The sequence below is a fragment of the Lepidochelys kempii genome, chromosome 2 (genome assembly GCF_965140285.1).
Source record: "Lepidochelys kempii isolate rLepKem1 chromosome 2, rLepKem1.hap1, whole genome shotgun sequence".
Lineage (NCBI taxonomy): Eukaryota > Metazoa > Chordata > Testudines > Cheloniidae > Lepidochelys > Lepidochelys kempii.
This window is the reverse complement of record NC_136381.1, coordinates 256,853,788-256,880,352: the sequence shown is the minus strand read 5'-3', so window position 1 is coordinate 256,880,352 and position 26,565 is coordinate 256,853,788. Positions and strand designations below refer to the sequence as shown.

Genomic DNA, 26,565 nt, shown 5'->3' with positions numbered 1-26,565 from the left:
GAGAGGGATTATTTGGGAGTGTACAATGGAATATAACAAAGAACAACTGGACTAAACTAAGGAAAGGAAAATGTAGACTGAATATTTGGAAACTTCCTAACAATATGAGATCTCTTGGGTTCTATGAAATGCCACAAAGGAAACACTAGAAGCCCCAATGCTTTGCAAATTAAAAATAAGACTAACCAAAACACCAGAAAATATGTAGTAGGAAGCTATCCTGCTTTGTTAAGTAGGATAGATCATCTACTCTAGATTCTGTTATGGCCCCCATGGCCCACTAGTCCGGTTCCAGCCCAGCGACCCTGCAACCAGCAGCCACGGTCTGCACAATCTCTAACCTCACTGCTCTTTCCCTGGGCTGCTTTCTGCTTCGCTCCCACGGGCTCTCTTCTCCATCCTTCTGGGTAAACCCTTCCCTCAGGGCCAGGATCCCAAGGCTTCGCTCTCTCCCTGGGTTTCTTCCTTTTCCCTCTTTAAGCCCAGAGAGTGACTGTCAGTTTCCACACTGCAGCCCCCTCTCTTTCATTCACTGTTGTTTTATGGTGCCACAACTTCAGCATGTGAGGCAAAAACCACTACCTAGCACAGTTTTCGCATAAGCAAAAAATCTATATCCTCTCACCCAGTCCTGTATCCTTGAAAAAGAGAAGTAATGCTTTTTAATGCTACTCCATTTTCCCGGTATTCTCACCAATCCTTTCAGCCTATATTCCTTCACCCTGAGGTGTCTCGATTCTTCATAGACCATCTTTCTTTCTGTGTAATTGTTCCTGCATTGCCACAACAGATGCTAAACTGTTTCTTATACTTTGAATATGTCTCACAACCAATCTTTGTGCTTTTTTCATAAATATAAATGACCGTTCAGGTTACAGTGACCTGTTAGCACTCTAAATGTAGATACTTCTCTTCTTTTTTAATAAAAGGAGTACTTGTAGCACCTTAGAGACTAACAAATTTATTTGAGCATAAGCTTTCGTGAGCTACAACTCACTTCATCGGATGCAGTTGCAGTTCCCAGATCTAAACATTAGAAGGTTCCATCCGCCAAATAAAACCTAGTAGGCGCTCCAGTATTGAGCAATGCCAGGTTATGCATCTCAATGAACTATTCCATGCATTTGCCATTATAATCAGTTTTCCTGCTTCCCCATAATTCATTATGGCTAATAAGGTCTCCACAAATAATATATGGGCCTTTGAGCCCTTTGCTAACTCTTCCAATTCTAAACTGTCTAGTTCTGCACACGGGTTGTAAAGTTTATAGATTTGTATAAAGGTGCTATTATTCTGCAGAGGAATCTCAACAGTATTGTATCCAAAACATAAGTTCTGTATATCTATGTCAACATAACTAAGACCTTCCTCCTCTTATTTCTCTTCCACATATGATTACATAGTATCCTGGAAGTCTAAACATAAGTTTGGTCACGAACCATGTTTCTTGTACATGTCAGGTTTATTTTCCATTTCAAAAATAGTTTTCTTTAATTCCTGACCATGTGTTATTAGACTATGTTCCAGCAAAAAATGTTAGAATCATGTTGTTTAAACTAACAGTATTACCTACTACCTATCGAGAAACAGGAAGAGTATCTTTGGATACAAACTGGCTAAAAATTAGGTCAAATGACAAATGATGAATATTAAAAAACAACACAAGTATGTAGGGGCAAAATGAGAAAGGCCAAGGCACAAAATGAGATTAAACTAGTGAGAGACATATGATAAAGGGTAACAAGAAAATATTATACAAATACTTTAGAAGTAAGAGGAAGACCAAGGATAAGGTAGGCCCATTACTCAATGAGTGGGGGAAGACAATAACAGAAAATGCGGAAATGAGAGACATGTTAAATGCCCTTTTTGTTTCAGGTTTCAGAGTAGCAGCCATGTTAGTCTGTATTCGCAAAAAGAAAAGGAGTACTTGTGGCACCTTAGAGACTAACAAATTTATTTGAGCGTAAGCTTTCGTGAGCTACAGCTTACTTCATCGGATGCATCCGATGAAGTGAGCTGTAGCTCACAAAAGCTTATGCTCAAATAAATTTGTTAGTCTCTAAGGTGCCACAAGTACTCCTTTTCTTTTTGTTTCAGTTTTCACCAAAAAAGTTAGTAGCAATTGGGCATCTAATATAGTGAATGCCAGTGAAAAGGAGATAAGATCTGAGGTTAAAATAGAGAAAGAACATGTTAAAAATTACTTTGACAATTTAGGTGTCTTCAAGTCAGTGGGGCCTGATGAAATACATCCTAGAACAGAGGTTCCCAAACTTGTTCCACAACTTGTGCAGGGAAAGCCCCTGGTGGGCCAGGCTGGATTGTTTACCTGCTGCATCCACAGGTTCAGCTGATTGTGGCTCCCACTGGCCATGGTTCGCTGCTCCAGGCCAATGGGAGCTGCTGGAAGCGGCACGGGCCAACGGACATACTGGCTGCCACTTCCAGCAGCTCGCATTGGCCTGGAACAGCGAACCGCGGCCAGTGGGAGCCGTGGTAGGACAAACCTGCGGACGCGGCAGGTAAACAAACTGGCATGGCCCACCAGGGGCTTTCCCTGCACAAGCGGTGGAATAAGTTTGGGAACCACTGTCCTAGAATATGCAAGGAGCTGACTGAAGAGATATCTGAGCCATTAGTGATGATCTTCAAAAACTCATGGACAATGGGAGAGATTCCAAATGACTGGAAGAGGGCAAATATAGTGCCAATCTATGCAAAATGGAATAAGGACCACCCAGGGAATTACAGAAATTCACAACACCTAGAAGATAATAAGGTGATATGTAACAGTCAACATGGATTTGTCAAGAACAAATCATGTCAAAGCAACCTAATAGTTTTCTTAGACAGGGTAACATGCCTTGTGGATAGAGGGAAGTGGTAGATGTAGCATATCTTGACTTTAGTAAGGCTTTTGATACTGTCTCATCTGACCTTCTCATAAACAAACTAAGGAAAAATATAGCCTAGATGGAGCAAAACCAATTCCAGAGAGTAGTTATCAATGCTTTGCAGTCAAACTGTAAAGGCATATTAAATGGGGTTTCACAGGGATCAGTCCTACGTCTGGTTCCGTTCAATATCTTCATCAGTGATGTAGATAATAGTGTAGAGAGTACACTTATCAAGTTTGGAGATAATGCAAAGTTGGGAGGGGTTATGAGTGCTTTGGAGGACTGAATTAAAATTCAAAATGATCTGGGCAAACTGGATAAATGGTCTGAAGTAAATAAGATGAAATTCAAAAGGGACAAATGCAAAGTACTCCACTTAGGAAGGAACAGTCAGTGGCACACATACAAAATGGGAAATGACTGCCTAGGAAGGAATACTACTCAGAGGGATCTGGGAGTTCATAGTGGATCACAAGCTGAATATGGTTCAACAGTGAAACACTTTTGCAAAAAAACTCCAGCATCATTCTGTGATATATTAGCAGGAATGTTATAAGCAAGACATGGGAAGTAATTCTTCTGCTCTACTCCATGCTGATTAGGCCTCATCTGGAGTATTGTGTCCAGTTCTGGGTGCCACATTTCAGGAAAGATGTGGACAAATTGGAGAAAGTCCAGAGAAGAGCAACAAAAATGATTAAAGGTCTAGAAAACATGACCCAGATGGGGAGATTAAATAAACCCAGGTTTTCCAGTCTGGAGAAGAGAAAACTGAGAGGGGACATGATAACAGTTTCCAAGTACATAAAAGGTTGTTACAAGAAAGAAGGAGAAAAATTGTTCTCCTTAATCTCTGAGGATAGGACAGGAAGCAATGGTCTTAAATTGCAGCAAGAGCGATTTAGGTTGGCCATTAGGAAAAACTTCGTAACTGTCAAGGTGGTTAAGCACTGGAATAAATTGACTAGGGAGGTTGTGGAATCTCCATCATTGGAGATTTTTAAGACCAGGTTGGACAAACACCTGTTAGGGATGGTCTAGTTATTATTAGTCCTGCCTTGAGGTCAGGGGACTGAACTAGATGACCTATTGAGATCCCTTCCAGTCCTGCGTTTCTATGATTCAAAATGGCATGAATGTGATTTATCGAGCGATTGCCTATATGAAAATATTTTTCTGACACTTTGGGTTTTTTTATTCTTTTAGTCTTTTCCTCTGTCTGTAAAGTGCAATTGATTGCTTATATCATAAATGCTATAAATTTGTCTTTGTCTACAAACAGTACGTCTTCATCTCCATATTCATGGAGCACAGGCTGAGGGAACTGGGATTATTTATTCTGCAGAAGAGAAGAATGAGGGGGAGATTTGATAGCTGCTTTTAACTACCTGAAAGGGGGTTCCAAAGAGGATGGATCTATACTGTTCTCAGTGGTATCCCATGACAGAACGAGGAGTAATGGTCTCAAGTTGCAGTGGGGGAGGTTTAGGTTGGATATTAGGAAAGACTTTTTCACTAGGAGGGTGGTGAAGTACTGGAATGCGTTACCTAGGGAGGTGGTAGAATCTCCTTCCTTTGAGTTTTTTAAGGTCAGGCTTGACAAAGCCCTGACTGGGATGATTTAGTTGGGGATTGGTCCTGCTTTGCGCAGGGGGTTGGACTAGATGACCTCCTGAGGTCCCTTCCAACCCTGATATTCTAGGATTCTATTCCCCTTAAATTATCTTTCCTTCCCTGAACTGTGTGTTATTTTACCAGTACCTCTTTTCCCTCAGGAACATTTTCCTCCTTCTCCACATTCCACTGTGAATATGTTTTTGCATAGGATATTTAATGGATAGTTTTAGTTTTCTCTATCTATCTATCTTGTTCTGCTGCCACTAGGGCCATCAATTAATCGCAATTAATTCCTGCAATTAACTGAAAGCAAAATTAATGCAGCAGAGGGGCTGGAGCAGCACCAGCCTGCAGGTGATGGGGGCGTTGGAGCAGCCCCAACCCACAGTTCCCCAGGCAGTGTGGGGTTTGGAGCCACCCCAGCCCACAACTTCCAGGTGGCTGAAGCCCCATGCCCCAAGAGGCATTGGTACTTATATACTTAGTAGCAGGTATATATACACAGTACATGAAAAGATGGGAGTTGCCTTACCAAGTGGGAGGTCAGTGCTAACGAGACAATTCAATTAAAGTGGAAGTAGGCTATTCTGAACAGTAGAATACCAAGGGAGGAAAAATCACTTTTGTAGTGGTAATGAGGGTGTCCCATTTCAAACAGTTGACAAGAAGGTGTGAGTAAGGCAACTCCCATCTTTTCATGTACTGTGTATATATACCTCCTACTGTATTTTCCACTCCATGCGTCTGATAAAGTGGGTTTTAGCCCACAAAACCTTATGCCCAAATAAATCTGTTAGCCTCTAAGGTGCCACAAGGACTCCTTGTTGCTCTTTGATCTTGTCTTCTCTAGGAAAATAAAGCATGTTCTTAACTTGGGTTAGCTAACACATGGCAACTTATATAAGGTAAAATCCTAGGGATGCCAAGGCAGCTTTTAATGTTAACACATTAGCAGGTCTGTATAAACCCTAGGTTCCAGCATAGTCTTTATCTTGACCAGCTAATATGTGTGAAGACTACAAACTGCTTGGTCATCACTAGGATTTTACCACATATTAGTTATCATGTTAGCTGACATGAATTAAGAACATGCTTTTTGTTTTTTTCCTAATGAAGATATACCTTTATGGAGACTGTAGAAACTCCATTAGAGTAAGCTAAGTGCCATAACATTACCATATTTCATGGTTTCAGATGTAGTTTTACCTAGAAAATCCTATTGGCTATAAATACAAAGATTAAAATAGTTAGAAAAATGTGTGCTATTGTTAAAATTGGGGCTTACATTCTCTCCACCAATGCTTTCCAAATTCCTGCAGGGTTCAGGGGGTAAGTCTGATATAATACAGAATACAAGACAGGTCACAAGCTTGCAAAAGGAAAAAACACACATTAGAAAAGTGCTGACTTTCCTTTTTGCCATGCTTAGGTGGGGCAGTCAGTGCTGATTTTGAAAGCTGTTTGATTTTTTTTTAATAGCCTTTGGGGTCGTAGTTAATCAAGTCCAAACAGCCAACTCTCTGCTGTAGTGATTTTCCTATAAATAAAATTTGACAGGGAGAAATCAAATACCTTTGAAATCAACAGTAGAGTATTTAGACAAGTTGTCTCGAACTGAGGACTGACTCCAGCCTTGTAAATCATGGCCAAATATCACACAGCTTGACAGCCTAATCCTCTGAATAGATATCTAATACTGTGTAAATCTGTGTCAGGAGGACAGCAGCACCTGTGATGTATTTCAGGGTGACATTTTTGGCACTCTGGAGAAACTGGTAACCCGTTCTGAGCTGAAACCTGGTCTTACAGGATTTGAACAATGCACCTTTGGCCTTGAGCAGAGGTGGACCTATGGCCCATGAATCTGGGATTGAGGGAAGAAGAGAATAAAGCACATGTGCAGCAGAGGCACAATTTCAGATTTTGGTTTGCTTTAACCATAACTCCTGGGGCTATTTAGGCACTTGAAAACTCTATTTTTTTTTTTTTTTTTTTGGCAGATAACTTAGCAATTAGCTGACAGGAGCCCTATGTCTAATTCCGTTAAAAAAGAAAGAAAATTAAATAAATATTAGACACACTCAGCTCTAATAACAACATGTTCTGATGTCTTGTGGCAAGTCAGTTAAGGGACACTGGTTCGGTTTAAAATTTTAATGTATATTCTTACTTTATTACTAACTGTGGAGAGAGAGACCCCATCAGGACTCCTGGGTTATATCCCAACTCTGGGAGGAGAGCGGGGTCCAGTGGGTTACAGCAGAGAGCAGATACATCTGGGTTCTATATAAGAACATCAGAATGGCCATACTGGGTAAGACCCAATGGTCCATCTAGCCCAGTATCCTGTCTTCCAACACTGGCCAATGCCATGTGCTTCAGAGGGAATGAACAGAACAGGCAATCATCTAGTTGCCCTGTTGCCCACTGGCAAACAGAGGCGAGGGACATGCAGAATATGGTGTTGGATCCCTGTGCACCCTATCTAATAGCCATTGATGGACCTATCCTCCATGAACTTACCTAGTTCTGATTGGAGCCCTGTTATAGTTTTGGCCTTTGCAACATCCCCTGGCAAAGAGTTACACATGTTGACTGTGAAGAAATGCTTTCTTTTGTTTGTTTTAAATCTGCTGCCTATTAATTTCATTGGGTGACCCCTAGTTCTTGTGTTATGTGAAGGAGTAAATAACACTTCCTTATTCAATTTTTCCACACCAGTCATGATTTTATAGACCTCTATCATGTCCCCCCTTAGTCATCTCTTTTCCAAGTTGAAAAGTCCCAGTGTTTTCAATCTCTCCTTATACAGAAGAAGTTCTATACCCCTAATCATTCCTGTTGCCCTTCTCTGTACCTTTTCCAAATCCAATGTATCTTTTTTGAGATAGGGTGACCAAATCTGCACGCACTATTCAATATGTTGGCGTACCGTGGATTTATATAGAGGCAATATGATATTTTTTCTCTTATCTATCCCTTTCTTAATGATTCCCAATAATCTGTTACCTTTTTAAATTGTCACTGCACATTAAGCAGATGTTTTCAGAGAACTATCCACAATGACTCCAAGATTTCTTTATTGATGGATTGAATTCAATTCAGTTCAGCTAATTTAGACCCCATCATTTTGTATGTATAGTTGGGATTATATTTTGCTAAATGCATTACTTTGCTTTTATCAACATTGAATTGTGTTGCCCAGTCACCCAGTTTTGTGAAATCCCTTTGTAACTCTTTGCAGTCTGCTATGAACTTAACTATCTTGCGTAATTTTGTATCATCTGCAAATTTTACCACCTCACTGTTTACCCCCTTTTTCAGATCATTTATGAACATGTTGATTATGTACCTCTCTCGATTCTCACCTTTTATTCCAACCCTTTGTTTCCTGTCTTTTAACTGAAGTGCCTGGCAGTCCTTTCAGGATCATCTAAGGATCCTTAATTTACTTTAATGATAAGGCTTTTGTTATCTTTATCATCCTGCTTCTGTTTATAAAAAGAAAAGGACGACTTGTGGCAGCTTAGAGACTAACAAATTTATTTGAGCATAAGTTTTCGTGAGCTACAGCTCACTTCATCGGATGCTCACGAAAGCTTATGCTCAAATAAATGTGTTAGTCTCTAAGGTGCCACAAGTACTCCTTTTCTTTTTGCTGATACAGACTAACACGGCTGCTACTCTGAAATCTGTTTATAAACAAATTCCCTGCCCCAAAGCCTGTGCTGCTCACAGCTTCCGAGGTCCACATATCACACTCAAGATGTTGCAATTAAGAGCTCAGTCTGGGGTTAGGGTTAGTAGATCTCCTCTACAAAACTCAGGAGGGGCAAGAGCCCTTCCCTGTCCCCCCGCCCCCAAATAGCGCCCCTGAATTGTGGGAGACCTGAAAACCTGTCAAAAGTTTTGCCTGTAACTCATCTGGGTAAAGATAACAAGGGGAAAGGATTGTTGTTGCACTGCATTTTAATCCTTTTGTTGTAAAAATACATTTTTTAAAAAAAAGAAAGAGCTGAACTTTTAGCAAGTGTGTTGGTAATTTAGTTTCTGTTTTTCATATAATCTCTTAACCTATTCATAATATTGCACGCAGTTCTCTTTTTCATTCACCTCCCCCACAGGCAATCAACTGTGGAGGGGGAACTCAAGGGCTCTGCAGGACTAGTGCCATTGTCTGGCTATGCCAGACAAAAGACAGGAGGCACCAGGTGTGGTTTAATTAGGCTGCAACTTTATTCACTTAAAATATCCGGGAGTACTTGGCAACAAATAGTACAGTACAGGAAGGAGGAGGGTCAACTCCCCGCTATGCCAGACATAGGAGCCCCAGACCCCTTCCTCAACTCCTTTAAAGGGTGCTAGGTAAAGGAGAGGGGTCGCTTCCCCTTGTACGAGATGGAGGGGCCCCAAAACCCCTTTACTCAGCTCCCTTAAGGAATGATTTCCTTCAAATCCTTTTCCAATCTGTGTTATCCAATACCCATATTCCTCCCATAGTACCTGTGAAACGTCGACAGACCCCAGTCGTCAGCGGGCAGGATCAAACCTGGGGCCTCTGGAGCCTAGTGCATGAGCCTCTAGCACATGAGCTAAAAGCCAACTGGCTGTTAGCTAAGGCTGTAGGAGCAGACTCATTTTCTCTCTCTCTGTCTCTAAGTGGTCTCGGTGCCACTAGATGGGACAGAACACCACACCCTGGAGGTCTGTGGGTTACACCTGCACTGGACATCCACCACAAGTTTTATGTAATAAGTTGCGACATTATAACCTAACCCTCTTACTCCACCCCATTGGGTCTCAGACCAGCTGTTGGGAAGGTGAACCCTCCCCCCGTCCGCTTGGCCAATCTGTTGGTGAGGGAAAAATTCCTTCCCAGCTCCCCACAAGGACAAGAGTAACTAGCATAATGTCCATACCAGGTCAAGGGGGAACTCAGTCATTTTGCCATATTCAGGGTGGGTGTATGCTGCCACCTTGATCCTCATAAAGAGGGCCTCTTCAGGGCTGCATGGGGTATAAATATCCTCCCACTCTTCCAGTCAGCAGGGAGGGCAGGGCAGTTACTTTCTCCTGACCTGAGTACAACTGCTTCCTGCCCTTCCTGTCCATCCCTGTAAACTTCCCCCCTTCTTCCCACCCGTTGTAAGAAATTCTTAAAAGAGCAACCCCCTTTACTCCCAGCTAGCTGGACAAAAAAGACCACTTGCATGAAGCTTGCGGCAGACACATTATCAGTATTAAATTTTCCAAAGGGGGTAGGAGTAGAAATATGTCCAGACACCTTCTGAAATTCCTACTGTGGCAGTACACCTCACAGGGCTGTGTATCTATGCTGTAGTGGAGTCCTAACTATACGGGGAATACCTCAGTCATGCCAATTATGTTACAATGTTGAGAGTCAACAGTTGAAAAGCTATTTTATATGTGTGCCCAATACTATGGGCTGAATCCTACAATCCTTTCTCCTTCGTTGGGCAACATTCCCATTGAAGTCAATGGGTGGAGTGAATAAGGACAGCAGAATTTAACTCTATGTTAATGCAATATCAAGGTCCAGATTTTAACCACAATTTTCAAGAAACTCAGAGTGAAAGGCAAACAAATATTAAATGAACATTTACAGCAGTAGGCATGAGCATGAGAGAGTGTGAAAATGAGAGACTGCTTGGCAATGTAGTACACTGTGGTTATAAAGGTTTCAGCAGACCGAGTTCTGGTTGGCTACATTAATAATGAACGGTGAAGACAATACCAGGCTAGACAGAGCATCCCAAATGAGTGTCAGTAAAAGCTTTATACCACACTAATCCTAATGCAATTCAGAAACGTTACAGAGAGTTTTAAATGTTTTTCATAGGCCCTCCACCTGTAAAAGCCAGGCTGCCATAGTTAATCATTAATCCCAAGTGAGCAAGCCTTAGAAAGGGAGAGAAAAATATCACTAATTAATATATGGAACCTATAAAAATTATCTACTTAAACCTAGCCTATGTCTGATCTATCTGCCTAGTAAGTTTCTATACCATGCTTATCACCATGGTACAGAAGCATTTATTATCAGTCTTCCTTCCACTCCAGCCACAGGAGCTGAATCAGTGAGGTGAGTTTGCCTATTGCACCATGTTAAAGTGTGTATCAGTGGCTAGTGCTGTGTGCTGTACACCAATGCTTCTTCCAGCACAGCTGTGCTGATTTACACCAGCTGAGAATCTGGCCCATTGTGTCTGCCCCTGGCACTATTAACTCCAGGAGCTGCTACCCTACTGCTGGCTGTGTCTAAAAGGTGCAATAGAACCATTAATTTATAAAAAATTAAAACACTGAGTGCATTGTACAAAGATATTTAGAGATGATTACTGTCTGCTCTGCTTTGTGTAGTTAAATGACTAAGCTTATAGGAGTAGGGATGGCCCAGGGGTTAGGATGCTAGCCTGGGACTTAGATAACATGGGTTCAATTTCCTGCTCCATCACAGACCTCCTGCATGATGTGTTTCTGGTCCCCTCTGTAAACTTGGGGTAATGGCACATCTCTCCATTACAGGGGGGGTGGGAAAGATGAACACATTCAAGACTGGAAAGCACTCAGATATTACAGTAATGGGGGCCATATAAGTACCTTAGATAGACCGGAACAAAGGATTTGTCAGAGTGAGCAATGCACATATTAATGCATGTAGTCCGTAAAATCTCAATTCCTGGCAATAGAAAAGGTTGTAAAGGTGGAACAAAAATTAATCTGTTTATTTTACTCTTGAAAGTCATAGAGATGCTTACAGAGTATGGGAGTAGCTTCCTTTTTCACTCCCTGGTTAGTAAGAATTCAGGCTGTGAATGTCAACTGTGGCTGTAAAACCCATTTACTTCGTGTTTGTTCATCTGATGAATAATCTCAAATTCCATTCAATCTGCACAGATTTCAGTTGTTTGCCTGATAGCAACAACTCTTGATTATGACCAGCTGGGCACTATGAAATCTCTCAGAACACTGAGGGCCTTGAGGCCCCTCCGAGCCCTATCCAGATTTGAGAGCATAAGGGTAAGGGTATCTTTTAGTGTCTATCAAGTATGTGCACCTTTAATTCTGAGCACCTTCTAACTTTCCTTACAGGAAAATAACATAGAATCTTCTCTTTTAGGTGCTGTGTGGGGCTCCAGATAGTGGTGAAAATGGAAAGAGTCATACAAATTATATACATAATTCTTTTAAAGAGTCCATAATAAACTCAGATCCAGTGTCAGGTTAAGGGGAGATCTTTTAAAATCAGTATTTATGATTATAATTCAGTTGACAATGGCAATCTTAAAATCTTCTATCATTTTAATAAATCATTGGATCTTGCAGGATCTTAAAGTGATTCATTGGGAGAGCACTAAATTGCAGCATTTACATGATTTAATAATACTTCTAATGATAGACGCACACACATACCTCTGTCAGCTGTAAGCTAAATAAAATGTCGGTGCCGCAGATTTGTATTTGTGATATCCTCTTTTTCTGGCCAAAAAGCTCCTGTTGACATTACTAGGCACCTGTGTGCTTTGCTAGTGGAAAATAGACTCTATTTCTACGAGTTTACATTCAATTGGAAACAAAGGTTTTATATTCTGAAGGCATCATGGAAAGAACTGTGTATATATCTGGATGTTAAAACTTCTTTTCTTTCTGCATTGATCTAATTCAATGTCTTCCATTTAGGGTATTTCGTCATTGTCCCACTAACCGGTTTTTTCTTTTCAGGAGGGAAAGGCAGAAGAGAAGTAAAATGGTAGGATTGTGCTAATAGTTTGGACTTTTGCTTTATGTCTCCATTCAGGTCTCTTTAATAAGCCTCATAGCTAATTCACTTGGATACTCCGAAATGGGTCCTATTAAATCCCTTAGGACTCTCCGAGCTTTGAGACCATTAAGAGCATTGTCACGATTTGAAGGGATGAGGGTAAGAGTAAACAAAGCAACCATCGAAGCCCATCTGTGTGAACATCAAGCATGTAAAAGGGCCATATTTCTTTGGTTTTGTTTTCATTATGACTGCAAAGGAAATGAATGATAATGCCGTGTGGGGAAAAAAAAACCTCCATTGTATTGCTTGCATTAGTACAGCTGCAGCTTTTACTCTCTGGTGGATTTCATGATAAGCTAATCCCGCTGCATAACTTGTCATACTGTGTTTTAAAAACAACTTTTTGGCTGAGGTAACATCTGGCTAACAATTGTCTCTTTAATTATGAGGCACATCAGGGAAAATAATTTTGCTACAGGTTTGCTCCTGCCTCCAAATTTTATTAAAATTAGAATCAATCGCAAAGTTGTTGAGGACTTTTTCACTAATAAAGAAAATGAACATTAGAGGCACACTGTATATGGAAAACATATGAGCAAATTCACAAAAAACTTTTCTCTAAAGTATTTCAATTTTAATATAGAATGCCAGGATTAGCATTTTAACCATGTGACTTGTGTTCATTGTTCTGTCTTGCATGTCTATCCTCTCCCATTTGCATTTGCTTGAATGTATGGATGTATCCACCAGTATCATACATATTTATTTGTGCTTGATGAGCACAGCAAGTACAGTATGTTTAAGTATCTGGATTTGGGCTTTGTTTTTTAAACAATTTTTATCATGCATGACTATCAAATGATGATAACTGCATTCTGTATAAGTCAAGGGTACCATTAATACTGTAGATCACATGGCAAAACAAATCTCTGTATGGCACAACCTGTAACACTTGGGAGTATATCAGGTACCAACTTAAACACCATTTCCAAGATTTCTGATTTAGGTATATGTAAAATTACATCTGTCCTATGTGGAGAAACCAAATCCCTAAAATATGTCAAGGAAAATGATAAGGTGTTAATAATAAAATGAATTTGGAATATGGCTTCTTTTGCCTCTAGGTCGCAAGTTCAAATTCAATATAAGTCACTGGCGATCAAAAGTCTATACAGTTCATGTGCAACAAGTTGGTGGTTTCAGCTGAAATCCTAGTGGTCCAGTTTCCATATCATAATCATACCATAGTAAGACAGCCAGAGAACTGAATGAGCCTAGAAATTGAGCTAACCCTATAAGTAGTAAGTACATTGGTGGAGCAGTGTGGGGCATCCAAATTTGAACTGTTTTGGTTCAAAACACTGCACTCTTCTTAGTGAACCCATACGATATCATATTTTAAAGAGTATTCACACACAAAACAGTGCATAGGCTTAAGCAGCCAGATCCCCAGCTGGTATATATTGGTGCAGCTCTACTAAAGTTAATAGAACTACTTCTGTTTACACCAGTTGAGGAACTGGCCCCATATTTTTATTAAGTGTGGGTTGTGCCATATACCCAGCTTCACCTACTACAGGCCACATTGCTTTACCACATTCAGGAGCCCTAGCAGGAACAGAGAAATATGGCACAGCTGAGAGGGATAAAGATCTGATCTAAACGCATAGTTGCACCAGTTTAGCTAAAGGTGTGATTTGTGCGTGGACATCTTAAATTGATTTAGACCCGACTTACTTAAGTTTAGCTTAAGTTGGTAAATATACAAGCTCAGTCAAAACCCATATAGCTAGTTTTAAAGTCTTATAAGAATATCCATACATGAGTCTGCAAAAAGAAAAGGAGTACTTGTGGCACCTTAGAGACATGAGTTTGTATCAGTTTAACTAAATTGTTGTTAAACCTAGCAACTTCCGTGTGTAGACAAGTCCAAAGTATGGGGCATTTGAGAGGCTGAAAAACTGAGAGAGTAGAGAAACACTGAAGGAAGGTTGGTGGGATGTTTACTGAGAGCTGGAGAAGTAGTTGGTTTGCTGTAAACCTGCAGGAGAAGGCCATTTTCTATTACATCAGTCCCAGAAATGCTGTTCCTAAAATGCGCATACTCAGGGGTATCCCAGGTTTCCTGACATAAAGTTCTTGTCCTCCCTATCCCATAGGTATAGTTGCAATGTGTACAGTATTTGTGCCTCCTTTTTCTGAGCTATCAGAGATACTGAATTAGCTTGTAAATTATGATAAAGTATAATCGAGACTACGTGCCACTGGAAAATCAATTTATTATATTTTTGGCATGTCTAACCATACTTACCATGGCTAGAGACAGTAAGACCTTTCATTATTAGGAACACATATGCTCCAGAATGCACAAGGAAAATTACCAGAGGAGAGAGAGATTAAATAATGTTAATGTTGAGACGCAAATGCACAGAGTAAGGAGATAATAATAGTTTGTGTTTGTATAGTGCCTTCAGTTGAGGAGCTCAAAGTACGTTGCAGAACTAAGGTATAAGCAAGAAAATTCTCATAGAATGCTTCACTAAACTGTATTGTGCCAAAGCTTTGAAGTCAATTGGTCCTGACTAAAAGATAGAGAGGTAGACCTGTGATTTGGGGCCAGTGAATTGGAGGCATTGATAGGTTTGGAGGGGTGATGTCTGCAGGGTCCAACCCAGAAAAGGGCTCCCTGATTGCATGGTAAACAGGGGCCTGTCATGACTAGACTTCAGAGTGGCCAGGCCCCATGCCCTCCACATCCTATTTCTTCCTATCTGCCAATGGGCTGAGTTCCAGTGCAGGCAGAAGAAATCCTCAGCTTGCACCAGCCCAACAGAGAGTTCTAGGAGTTAGGAGAGAACTACCTTCTGGATATCCAAAGAGAAACCCTGTGGAGGGAGCCTCCCCCAGGGAAACTGCAGGAGAGCCTTCTGCTGGTGCCTAGGGGTAGCCTAATGGTGCATACACAACTGCCAAACCCTGCTGCCAAAAACTGTCTGACTGATAGATCTCAAAAAGTAATTGTAAATGGGCAATTGTTATCCAGTGATGTAATGTTTCTAGTGTGGTCTCAGGGATTGGTTCTTGACCCAAATCTATTCAATATCATTATCAGTGACCTGGAAGAAAATATAAAATCATTGCTGGTAAAGCTTACTTATGGTACAAAAATTAATGTAGTGGTAAATAATGTTAAGGATAGATTAATTATAACAGAGCAATCAAATGGGAAACTGGGCTCACTTGAATAACATTCATTATAATACAGCCAAATACTGCATACATCTAGGAACAAAGAAAATAGGGCACACTTGTAATATGGGGAATTGTATCCTGGAAAACAGTGGTTGAGAAGGGCTTAGGGGTCATAGTGAATAATCCACCGAACATGAGCTTCCCGTGTGATGTGATTGCTAACAGAGCTAATGTGATTCTCTGAAGATAAGCAGGGGAATATCAAGTAGGAGTAGGGAAGTGATACTACCTCTTAATACAGCATACGTGAGGCCATTACTTAAATACTGACATTCTGGCATACACATTTAAAAAGGGACATTGAAAAATTGGCAAGGGTTGGAAAAGAACTCCAAAAATGATTCAAGGTCTGAAAAACCTGCTTTACAGGGAGGGATTTAAGAAGTTCAATCTACTTAGCTTATCCAGAAGAAGGCTAAAAAGTGACTTGATCACAGTCTATAAGTACTGACGCGGGGAGAAGAATTCTAATAGTAGAGGGCTATTAACCTAGCAGACAAAGGCATAATGAGCTTCAGTGGATAGAAGCTCAAACTCAGCAAATTCATACTAGAAATAAGGCACACATTTCTAACACTGAGAATAATTAAACTTTGGGACAATTTACCTAACAGTGTGGTGGCTTCTCCATCACTTGAAATCTTTAAATTGAGATTGGATGTCTTGCTAAAAGATATGACTCTAGATCAACCAAAAGGTATGGGCTTGATGTCGGAATTACTGGGTGACCTTTTCTATGGCCAGTACTATACAGAAGATCAGACTAAATGTTCACAATGTCCTTTCAAGCCTTAAAATCCATTGGGCAGATCATCAGCTGGTGTAATTGTCCATGAAATCAGTGGAGCTATGACAATTTAAGCAAACTGAGGATCTGCCCATCTGAATCGGTGAAAGGAAATGTTGAAGATTTAGAGCAGTGGTTCTCAAACTGTGGGTTGGGACCCCAGAGTGGGTCGGGACCCCATTTTAGTGGGGTCACCAGGGCTGGCTTAGACTTGCTGTGGCCCAGGGCTGAAGCCAAAGCCCGAGCTCCACAAGCCGAAGCCTGAGGGTTTCAGCCCTCTGTGTTGGGACTCAGGTTACAGGCCACCCCTGCCTGGGGCTGAATCCCTTGGGCTTCAGCCTTGGCCCCCTTTTCTCCCCGCCTGGAGCAGTGGGGCTTGAGTGGGCTCAGGCTTTGGTTCCCCCTCCTGAGGTTGTGTAGTAATTTTTATTGTCAGAAAGGGGTTGCCGTGCAATGAAGTTTGAGAACCCCTGATTTAGAGGGCCTTCAGATGCCAAGTAGGGCACTGGGTGGCAAAAGGCTACCCCCAACAGAAATTATGGGGAAGGAGGTTTCAGGCATGGCCAATAAGATATTAATGGGAATGCAGTGTTATAAAACCATCTCTTATAGATGACTTTACTGTATACATTATTTCTAGACATAACAGAAATTTGGTCCTTAGTTTTGCAATGTTTGCGTCTCAACTTTAACATAAATTCTTAATAGTTTTGTCTGTTTACATATTCAGGTCCTTAATCAGCTGTCACTTGCACTGATGTAAATAAGGAGTAGCTCCTTTTAAACAAGTGGCATTATGTTGGTGTAAAATCAGTATAAATCAGAGGAGAATTAGGCCCTTCATTAATAATTCATTCAAAGAGGTGTTTCATTATTTGCTTCAAGTCTTGTGTCATATTGTGTTATCTATAAGCCACGGAACATAATTCAGCACAAGGAAAAAAGGAGAATGCATGCGTGACCATCATTTGTATTGTCTAACTTGCATGATTGTGTTCTGTTCCTATGCATGATCATTTGCACTGTAATCGCTCTATCTCTAACAGCCATAATGTTTTCCTCTATGTCACACATAGTATAGTTGCAGTAGTTTGGGGCCAGCATGGTTGGACATTGAACAAAAACATCACACTAAGGAACAAATGAAAATTATTAAGATATCCGTTTGGGCGGTATTCCAATGATCATTTGCTTTGTAAATTATTTTGCATCTTGGCTTACAAAATAAAGGTTGGGTTAAAACTATAAAGTTAAGAATGCACTAAATCTAAAAGTGAAAGATAAAATTAGCAAAAGGGACAGTAGTTGTAAAAAGTCTGCATATGAATCTTTAGCACATCTGGCACGTAAATATCTTGCAATGCCAGCTACAATAGTGCCGTGAGTATGCCTGTTCTCACTTTCAGGTGACATTGTAAACAAGAAGTGGGCAGCATTATCGCCTGAAAATGTAAACAAACTTGTTTGTCTGAGCAATTGGCTGAACAAGAAGTAGGACTGAGTGGACTTGCAGGCTCTAAAATTTTACATTGTTCTATTTTTGAATGCAGTTTTTTGTACATAATTCTACATTCTACATAAGTTCAACTTTCATGATAAAGAGATTGCACTACAGTACTTGTAGGTGAATTGAAAAATGCTGCTACTTTTGTTTTTTTAGAGTGCAAATACTTGTAATCAAAAATAAACATCAAGTGAGCACTGCACACTTTGTATTCTGTGTTGTAATTGAAATCAATATATTTGAAAATGTAGAAAACATCCAAAAATATTTAAATAACTGGTTTTCTATTATCAACAGTGCGATTAATCATGATTAATTTTTAATTGCTTGATAACCCTAGTAATTGTGCATTCTTCAATGTACCAGAATAAACTGCCTGCTCTAAATGTGTAAAATCATTTTACTATGCTCTTTTATCCTTTCCAGAAACACAAAGGTAATGGTGAAATGAATTTGATATTATTGGCTTGACAGAAAATTGGGCACTAATATGATAGAAAACAAGAACTGACATTTTCCATAACCAGATTCACAATTGAATAAAATTTCATTTTTGCAGATCGATATCACTTTGTCTCAATTTCAGAAATATAAACTGAGAAGGGGAAAGGCTTAGTGTCTGCATATCAGATTCTAATCTTGAAAGCATGAAATAAACAAGGAGACAAATTCATATAGTAAAGTCTGGAATCTGTAGAAAGGTTGCCAGTTTACTTTGCATTGGTCCTGCAAATTAGTGGGAGCACCTAGAGTAGCTGTGGATATGTAAAAACTGTACAGGCCATTAATATAATGTGAAAGAATACATTTTGTGACAAAGATTTTTCTCTGGAAAATGTCTTTTGTGGTATGCTTAGCATGCATTAAAGGCTTTTACATTTTGGATGGTGGTTTAGAATGCTGAATAACATATATATATATATATATATATATATATATATATATATATAAGGTGATTGTTATATTAGCCTTATATTTTGGAATGCATGTTGATATTGTTGAATTTTTGTGGTGACTATAGAATGCATATTGTATATTCTATTTGCATTGGTTCAGATCCATATTGCAAGCATTGACTTTTGTTCCTATGCCAATTGTTTATAAGTACTTTAAGTGACTGGGTCCTTTCCTATACAATATTTGTATGTGTGGTTGTATACATGGGTTTGCACACTAATCCTGCCTGGAGGTGATTTTTCTCTGCAGAAAACAGAATTATACAGACTTTGGTACGGTATCAAGTGGGATAATGTGATTCAGATATATATTAAATCATGGTGCGTTGGCTGTTTTAATGCTACGCACTGTAGAGATAAGAGTAGTCAGGGAAGGGATTAAATTGTAACAGTAGATCCTCCATATTGGCGGTCAAATATCCTGCATAGTTGCCCTGCTCCAAGAATTTCAATGACTCTGCTTTCTCACAGTAATAGTGGCTTCCAATCAGTGGTATCTTCGACAGATGAGACACCACTGGGTCAATTACTACTCAGATAATCAATACCCTTCATAGTTAGGGTTAAAATTTCAGGTATTGTGAAAGGGGCCTGAGTTCAGAAAGCAGTTTAGATACTTTGCTGCTTAGAAGAAAGCCTCTCTTCCTCTCTCCTGGTCCCTTAACCATTGTGAGAATATTTACTGTGCCCCGCTGACCTCCGATTATATGCTTAACACATCATTAAACACAGGGTCCAATATGAAGCAGGGAGACTCCTCAGTGGAACTGCTACTTTGCCCTATTATGAACAACAATTGGTTGCATGGGTGAGATACTAATAGATTATTTTTTAAGATACAAAAAAGGAGAGTCTAAAGTGTTCTTAAATTTTTTAAAATAATGAGCCAGATCTTCAGCTAGTTTTAATCCAGTTTACATCAGCTGAGGATTGGCCCAGTTACTTTAGTGTACAAAACAGCTACTTAGGGATGTGTTCATGTGAAGGCCTGCAGTAATTGTATGTTTTTCTTTTATTTCACTTATTTAAGGTGGTTGTGAATGCCCTGTTAGGCGCCATCCCTTCCATCATGAACGTTCTGCTCGTCTGCCTCATTTTCTGGCTCATTTTTAGCATCATGGGAGTGAACCTGTTTGCAGGAAAGTTTGGAAAATGCATTAACAAGACAGCAGGAGATATGCCTTTAGACTCTAAAGTTATTAACAACATGAGCGAGTGCATAATCTATAATGTGACAGGCAATTTTTACTGGACAAAAGTTAAAGTCAACTTTGATAACGTTGGTGCTGGTTACCTGGCTCTTCTACAGGTGGTAAGTATTATCAAAAACACTTGTTCTTGTTAGGTAGATATCTAGTGGTCGAGTCATATGAGGTGCTGAGTGTCGTCAGCGCTTTACTAAAATCAGCACCCCCTAGGATCTGACTCCAAGTTAACAACTACACTTTTCCTTTTTACCTAGACTGCCAAACATATGCAATTTGATGGTGTAAATGATTTATACTTTTGCTGATGAATCCATCTGATAAATATTTATTGTCGTTTCTGGTTTTAGGCTCAGATTAGGAGTTTCCAGGGATATACTCCATGCATCACTCTTTTAGAGTTATCCTGGGGGTGCTCAAACCCCAAGGGTGGATTTGAAACCATTTTGTTCTTCTTCTTCCTGTTTGTAATCCAGAGCAAAATTGAGTCAGAGTTCCTACAATGAAAGTAGCACTGTGTGAAGGCATATGTGCCAGGATACAGTTTATTGGCTTTACTGAACCTGTGCTGGATCACCAGTGTTCCAGTTAGACCTTAAGTGAAAAGGGCCTGATTCTCCTCTCATGTACACCTCTGTCAATTGGCAGTAACTCAAATGAAGTTAGTGTAGTTAATACTAGGAATTCAGCTCAAAGTCATTTACTAAAATCCTCTGACCACCTAGTAAAGAAATCCCAAAGTTGTCATCCAACGACCACTGGCGGTCTGCAGAGGACATGCTGTAGAGATCTGGCTGCTCATATGATGCTGGCTCCTCCTCCTCCTCTCTTCCTGCTGCTAAATTTACTTAAAAATAGCTAAATACCATGAAGGCCCAGATCCTCACCTGCTGTAAATCGGAGAAACTCCACTGAAGTCAGTGGAGCTTGGCCCTTTCATACCAGCTGAGAATCCTGCCTTTCATGCCTTCCGAATAATACTTTTTCATGTAAACCCTACCTGTAGTTGAATGAATGGGAGAGGAAGTGATCCAAAATGGGATACAAAATGGGAGACAAGGTATCTATATGAGACAATCTCTATTAAAATGCAGTCAACACGGTGAAAAAGTTTGAACCCTCCTTGATATCCTAGCATCCAGATATACTCTAGAGTGATCATATCCAAGCTTCATCTACTAGTTCTTCTTCAAGTCGTGTCCCTATGGATGCTCCGCTTCAAGTGCGTATGCACCTCTTGAGCCTTTGATCGGAGATTTTCCAGTAGCAGCATCCTTTGGGCTGCATATGCATCCTATACATCCTCATGCCACACACCAAGGCTGTAAAGGACTGTGCTGTAAACCACCCTCATTTCCTTCTCAACTACTTCAGCCTGAGACAGAGCCCTAGCATATCGGCTTTGAGCATGCCATGGCTCAATTCTTGTTTATAGTTTACTACTATTTAGTATTAGATGCAATAGTTGTTAGTAGATAAGTAGTGTGAGGATTAACTTTGTTCCTCTCTCTTCCTTCAGGGAGCCTTAATCTCTGGCAGGGCATGCCTGGCTCTCCAGGATTCAAATGTTTCCTCTCCTGTCAGGAAGCTATTCTGTTTAGCAACAGCCACTCTAAGTGTGTTTGCTGTCTGGAAGAGTCACACATCTCCCAGAAGTGTAATATCTGCCTGGCCCTTAATCCAGGAAGGAGAAGGAAGTACCAGGAGATCAAGTTGAGGCTGCTGCTGATGCAGCTCTCCCTTTGACCCACTTCAGAGTCAGGTCAGGAGAAACTCCTCCTGCCCCCACCCCAGAAATCTGTCTCTGGGCAGATCCAGCGCTCCTTTGACTTCAGCACATATCTTCCCATAAGAAAGGGAAGATTCTTGAGGCTTCAGTGAAGGCTCCCAAGAAGAGGAGCTTTGACTCCCTACCATAAGGAGTCTGCTCCCAAAAGACCTCAGTCCCCTGCTAAGTGCATGGTATCAGAAGCCTCAACCTCTCGGCTTGGTACCATCGAGGTGAAGGACTCTTGGAGATCCAAGGACAAACACGGCTCTGACAAAATCCTGACACTGTCTACAAGGGACAACGAGGGTAAGGATAAGCACTCCTCCACACCAATACCATTGTGCACACCTCCATTTTTGGTACTTCCCCAGTCAAGACCCTGGGAACTGTGCAAACTGAAGCATCAGACACTATCACTGCCTACTTCGGTATGCTCTAAGAGTATCATCTCCTTCTGTTGTCAAGCACACCACCACATCGGTACCAATCCTCCACTCAGTACCACAGGAATTTAGATACTCAAAAGACTTATCAGTGGCAGATGAACCAAAATCTCCACTTTTCATGGGTACTGAAGACTTCTCAGTACCAAGCCCCTGATCTCCAGACTACCGTCACTCTCCAGTACTTCCAGACTTTCCACCTTGTTCTGTTAGTACCCCCCAGTTGGAGGATATTGAAGAGGAAGAGGGAGACCTCTATTCAGTCTCTTCCATCTCAGTGCAGGGTTCTCCTACGCACTCACACAGGAACTGATTCTTTGAAACGTTTAGGGAAGATCTTCATGTATGTCACCAAGGTGATGGGACCAACCATGGATGCCATCCCCTCTCCTTTATGGACTCCCCCAGTGGCTATATTGGGGGTCCCTGGGCTGCGTACCAACAGCAATTTGCCAAACCACCAGCTCAGACAAATGGGGGAGCTAGAGATATTCATTCCCCTTCTTGCCAACTGAGATCCCAACATGAGGAGACATTTCAGGAACAGGAAGATAAAGAAGACACCTCTCAAACTCCTATTTCTTTATTATCTCCAGATGAGGCCATTACACCTCAACCACCATCCATGGCCAATGATTTCCAGCAATTTCGAGACCTTATAAAGCAGGTAGCCAACGCTCTTCAAATACCACACTAAGATGTCAAGGATTCGCAACACAAATTATTTGACATTTTACAATCAGCAACACCCACAAGATTTGTATAATTCATTAATTAGGTGCTCTTGGACCCAGCAAAGATAGTTTGGCAAACACCTATTACCTTTTGTTCTCCACACCACCGCTCCTGCCGCATGTCATTCTCTGGTGGTGGATGCAGTGAACGAGCAGGGTAAGCAACACTACTACAAGTCTGCCCTGCATGACAATGACCAAAAGTGCTTAAGCCTCTTCGGACAGAAGTCCTATTCATCTGTGACCCTGCAATTTTGGATCACAAACTATCAAGCAGTCATGGCTAAATATAATTTCACAAACTATAATAAATTTATGGCCCTTATTGATCATCTTCCATGGGAACAGAGAAAACAATTTCAGGCATCATCACGGAGTGGCCAGTTATTAGTCAGGATGTCTTTTCAAGTGTCCTTGGATGATGCAGACACCACTGCCAGGTCCATTTTTATGGCACTAGTTATGCACAGGGTGTCATGGCTTTAACTCCTGGAGTGTCCATGACGTCTGAATCTCCCCTTTGATGTTTGAAAGTTGTTCTCAGAAACAACAGATGAATCTCTTCATACACTAAAAGTCTCCAGGGTCATGTTAAGATCTCCAGGTATCTGTAACTCCTACAAAAGAAAGAAAATTGAATAGGTCAAAAACTGCCTAGATTTCTCATCCTGCTCAGTTCTCTGGGTTTCACAGATCTACCAAACCCCCAGGAAGAGACAAAAGTCCCAAATAAAGAGAGCTTCTCATCCTTCTTCTGCAAGTACCCAGTAATCATTGAAACAACAGTTTTGATGGGTTGATCAAGTGTTTGAATCCTCTCACACCTCTAGTTCAGCAGCTGCAACCCTTTGCTCACTTCCTCCCTTTCCCATTTCCAACATGCTAGGAGATGAGTCACTACAGACAAGTGGTCATAGATGTCATAACATCGGGCTACTTCATCCACTTTACGTCTCTTCCTCCCCTCCTTGCACCTGCCTTCCCCATCCCTCTTTAGGAATTTCTCTCACAAGCTTCTACTGAGACAAAAAATAGATTCTTTCCTTAATTTAGAAGTGAAAGAGCCAGTTCCAGCTCTTCATAAAGGAAAGGGGTTCTATTTTTGGGTGGAGACTGATTTGAGATTCCATATAGTAATACACCCATCTCACAGAAAATACCTAAGCCTTACAGTCGACTAGAAAAATTTTCAATAATGAATACATTCCTTCCACCTCTTCTCAACTCCAAGGGTATTCTCAAAGGTCCTTGCAGTAGTGTCTGCTTACCTTCTTTGGGAGACAATTTTAGTCTTCCTGTACCTCAACGACTGGCTGCTCAAGTGTTAGTTTTATGAAGCAGTACTGTCATCCACTCAGACAACCCTTTCCCTTTTCCAAGAACTGGGTCTTCAGCTCAATGTTAGAAAATCCACATTAATCCATGCACAGAGAATATAGTTCATAGGGGCATACTTGGATTCATTTACAGCCAGGACCTACCTTTCTAGGGAGAGATTCATAACTTTGTCAAATCTAGTCAGAACCATTCAAGGGAGTCCTTAGAACCTCAGTAAGGAACTATCTACAGCCCCTGGGTCATGTGGCAGCTTGCACCTTTATGACCAATCACACCTCTGTTGCTTCCAAGGCTGGCTCAGAACAATTTATTCACCAACCAGAGACAGTTTGGCATAAGGTGTCAGACCTCACAGACAACTTACCATAGGATTCAAGGGAGGATTTAAGATTCTTAATTGCAGAGGGTCAGTTAAGAGCTTGGACCTCCTTACAGGCAGCAATTGATGCATCACACAGTACAGCAAGGACAATGGCGACAGCAGTGATGATGAAATGGGCGTTATGGTTACAATCTTCAGGGAAAGATAGACTGCTATAAAGAATTTCCCTTTTGAGAGTTGTGACCTTCTCAGCTGCAAGACAGATGATGCATTACACCCTTTAAAGGTCTCCCAAGCTACTCTTATATCCCTGGATGTATACACATGACAACCCAGAAGGAAGCAAGTTACACATCCCTGTCCTAGGTAGACTTCTTCCCCATTGTATCCTCCCTATCACAGGCCATCAGAACGCCTTGGAAGAAACAAAGATTACACAGAAGATTACACTGCTTCTTCATCAACACAGGTGAGACCAGTTCCCACCTTGAGACTGCCAGTTTGATGGTTTAGTGAGTCGAGAGCTGCATAGAACCAAACCTAAAGGGTCTGTACCCATGACCTATCCCATTTGGGGACCGTTCTTTATTTTCAAGATGCCTGGACCAATATCACCTAGGACTGCTAGATCCAGGAAGACCTCCAGGTTGGATATTCAATCCAGTTTCAAGCTCTCTTTACTCCTCATCCATCCTTCCTGTCCCTTTTCAATGACCCCTCTCATGAAAGACTAATGCAACAGGAGGTAGAGGCTCTGAGAGCAATAAAAGGTGGACCACTTCAATACAGAAAGAAAAGGCTTTGTCCCCATTATTTTTTTAATCTCCAAGATCCTATTCTGGATCTTCATTTGTCAAATCAAGTTCAGAATGGTAACCTTTGCGTCAATAATCCCATCCCTAGATCCGCAGGACTGGTTTGCAGCTCTCAAGCTCCAGGACATGTATTTACATATTTCACATTACCTAGGACACAGGAAATAATGAGTTATAATAGGGACTTCATATTTCTAATACAAGATCCTTCGGTTATCAGCCACCCCTGGGGTTTTCTCAAAATGCCTTGAAATAATAGCATCTTATTTAAGATGGCAAAGAATACAAGTTTACCCTTGATGACTGGTTTGTTTGAGGGAGCTCACCTCAACAGATAACAGACTATGTTCATCACATCGTACAGCTCTTTTCCACTTTGGGACTCAAGATCAATGAACTAGAAGTCATCTGTAGTGCCCACCCAGAAAATAGAGTTGATGGCAGCTCTTCTGCACCCCACGACAGTGAGAGCATACTTACCTCAGCCAGATTTGAAGCCATGGAAGATCTCAACAAGTCAGTTGCCAAAACAGCCTCAGATAACAGTAAGAATGTGTCTGAAATTATTAGGTTACATGGCCTTGTGCACATTCATAACTCTGTATGCCAGACTTTACCTTCATTTTATGCAAGGGTGGCTGAAATTTATCACCTTCTGAGCAAGCATCATATAGATATTCCAGTCCATATTCCTCCACATGTCCTAAAGTCACTAGAGATTAATGATGAAGAATCCCATTCAGGTATGCAACAGTGTTCCTTTTTTCTCCAATATGACCATCAAAGACAACAGAGACTAATGCTTCCAGCTTCAGCTGGAGAGCACATCTAAATCAATATCAGCCTCAGGGTTTGTGGTCCCAAGAGGAGACTTGTTTTCACATTAATGTCTTAGAACTCAGAACGATTCGTTTGACAGAGAACACCACAGCGATGTTCCAGGTGAACAGGTCAGGAGGAACATGATCACCCCCTTTATGTTTGGAAGCAATCTAGCTGTGGAATTGGTGTATCCACCACCAGATCACCCTTACAGCCGTGCACCTACCAGGACTACAGAACACTGTAGCAGATCACCTAAGCAGGAAATTTACAAATGAACAGAAGTGGGCAATAATGGACTCATAATTTGGAG

At 40.9% G+C, this 26,565-nt stretch overlaps 1 protein-coding gene across 5 annotated transcripts in view; it reads left to right on the top strand.

Annotated features, from left to right (window-relative positions):
* LOC140907820 (sodium channel protein type 5 subunit alpha) overlaps positions 1–26,565 on the top strand; it is a 268,854-nt gene that overhangs the window by 227,640 nt on the left and 14,649 nt on the right. For all 5 annotated transcript variants that reach the window (XM_073334664.2, XM_073334662.2, XM_073334665.2 and 2 more), the window contains 2 exons: positions 12,337–12,459; positions 19,833–20,114. In XM_073334664.2, the coding sequence (XP_073190765.2) occupies positions 12,337–12,459; positions 19,833–20,114 (405 nt within the window). The remainder of the gene's footprint in view (positions 1–12,336; positions 12,460–19,832; positions 20,115–26,565) is intronic.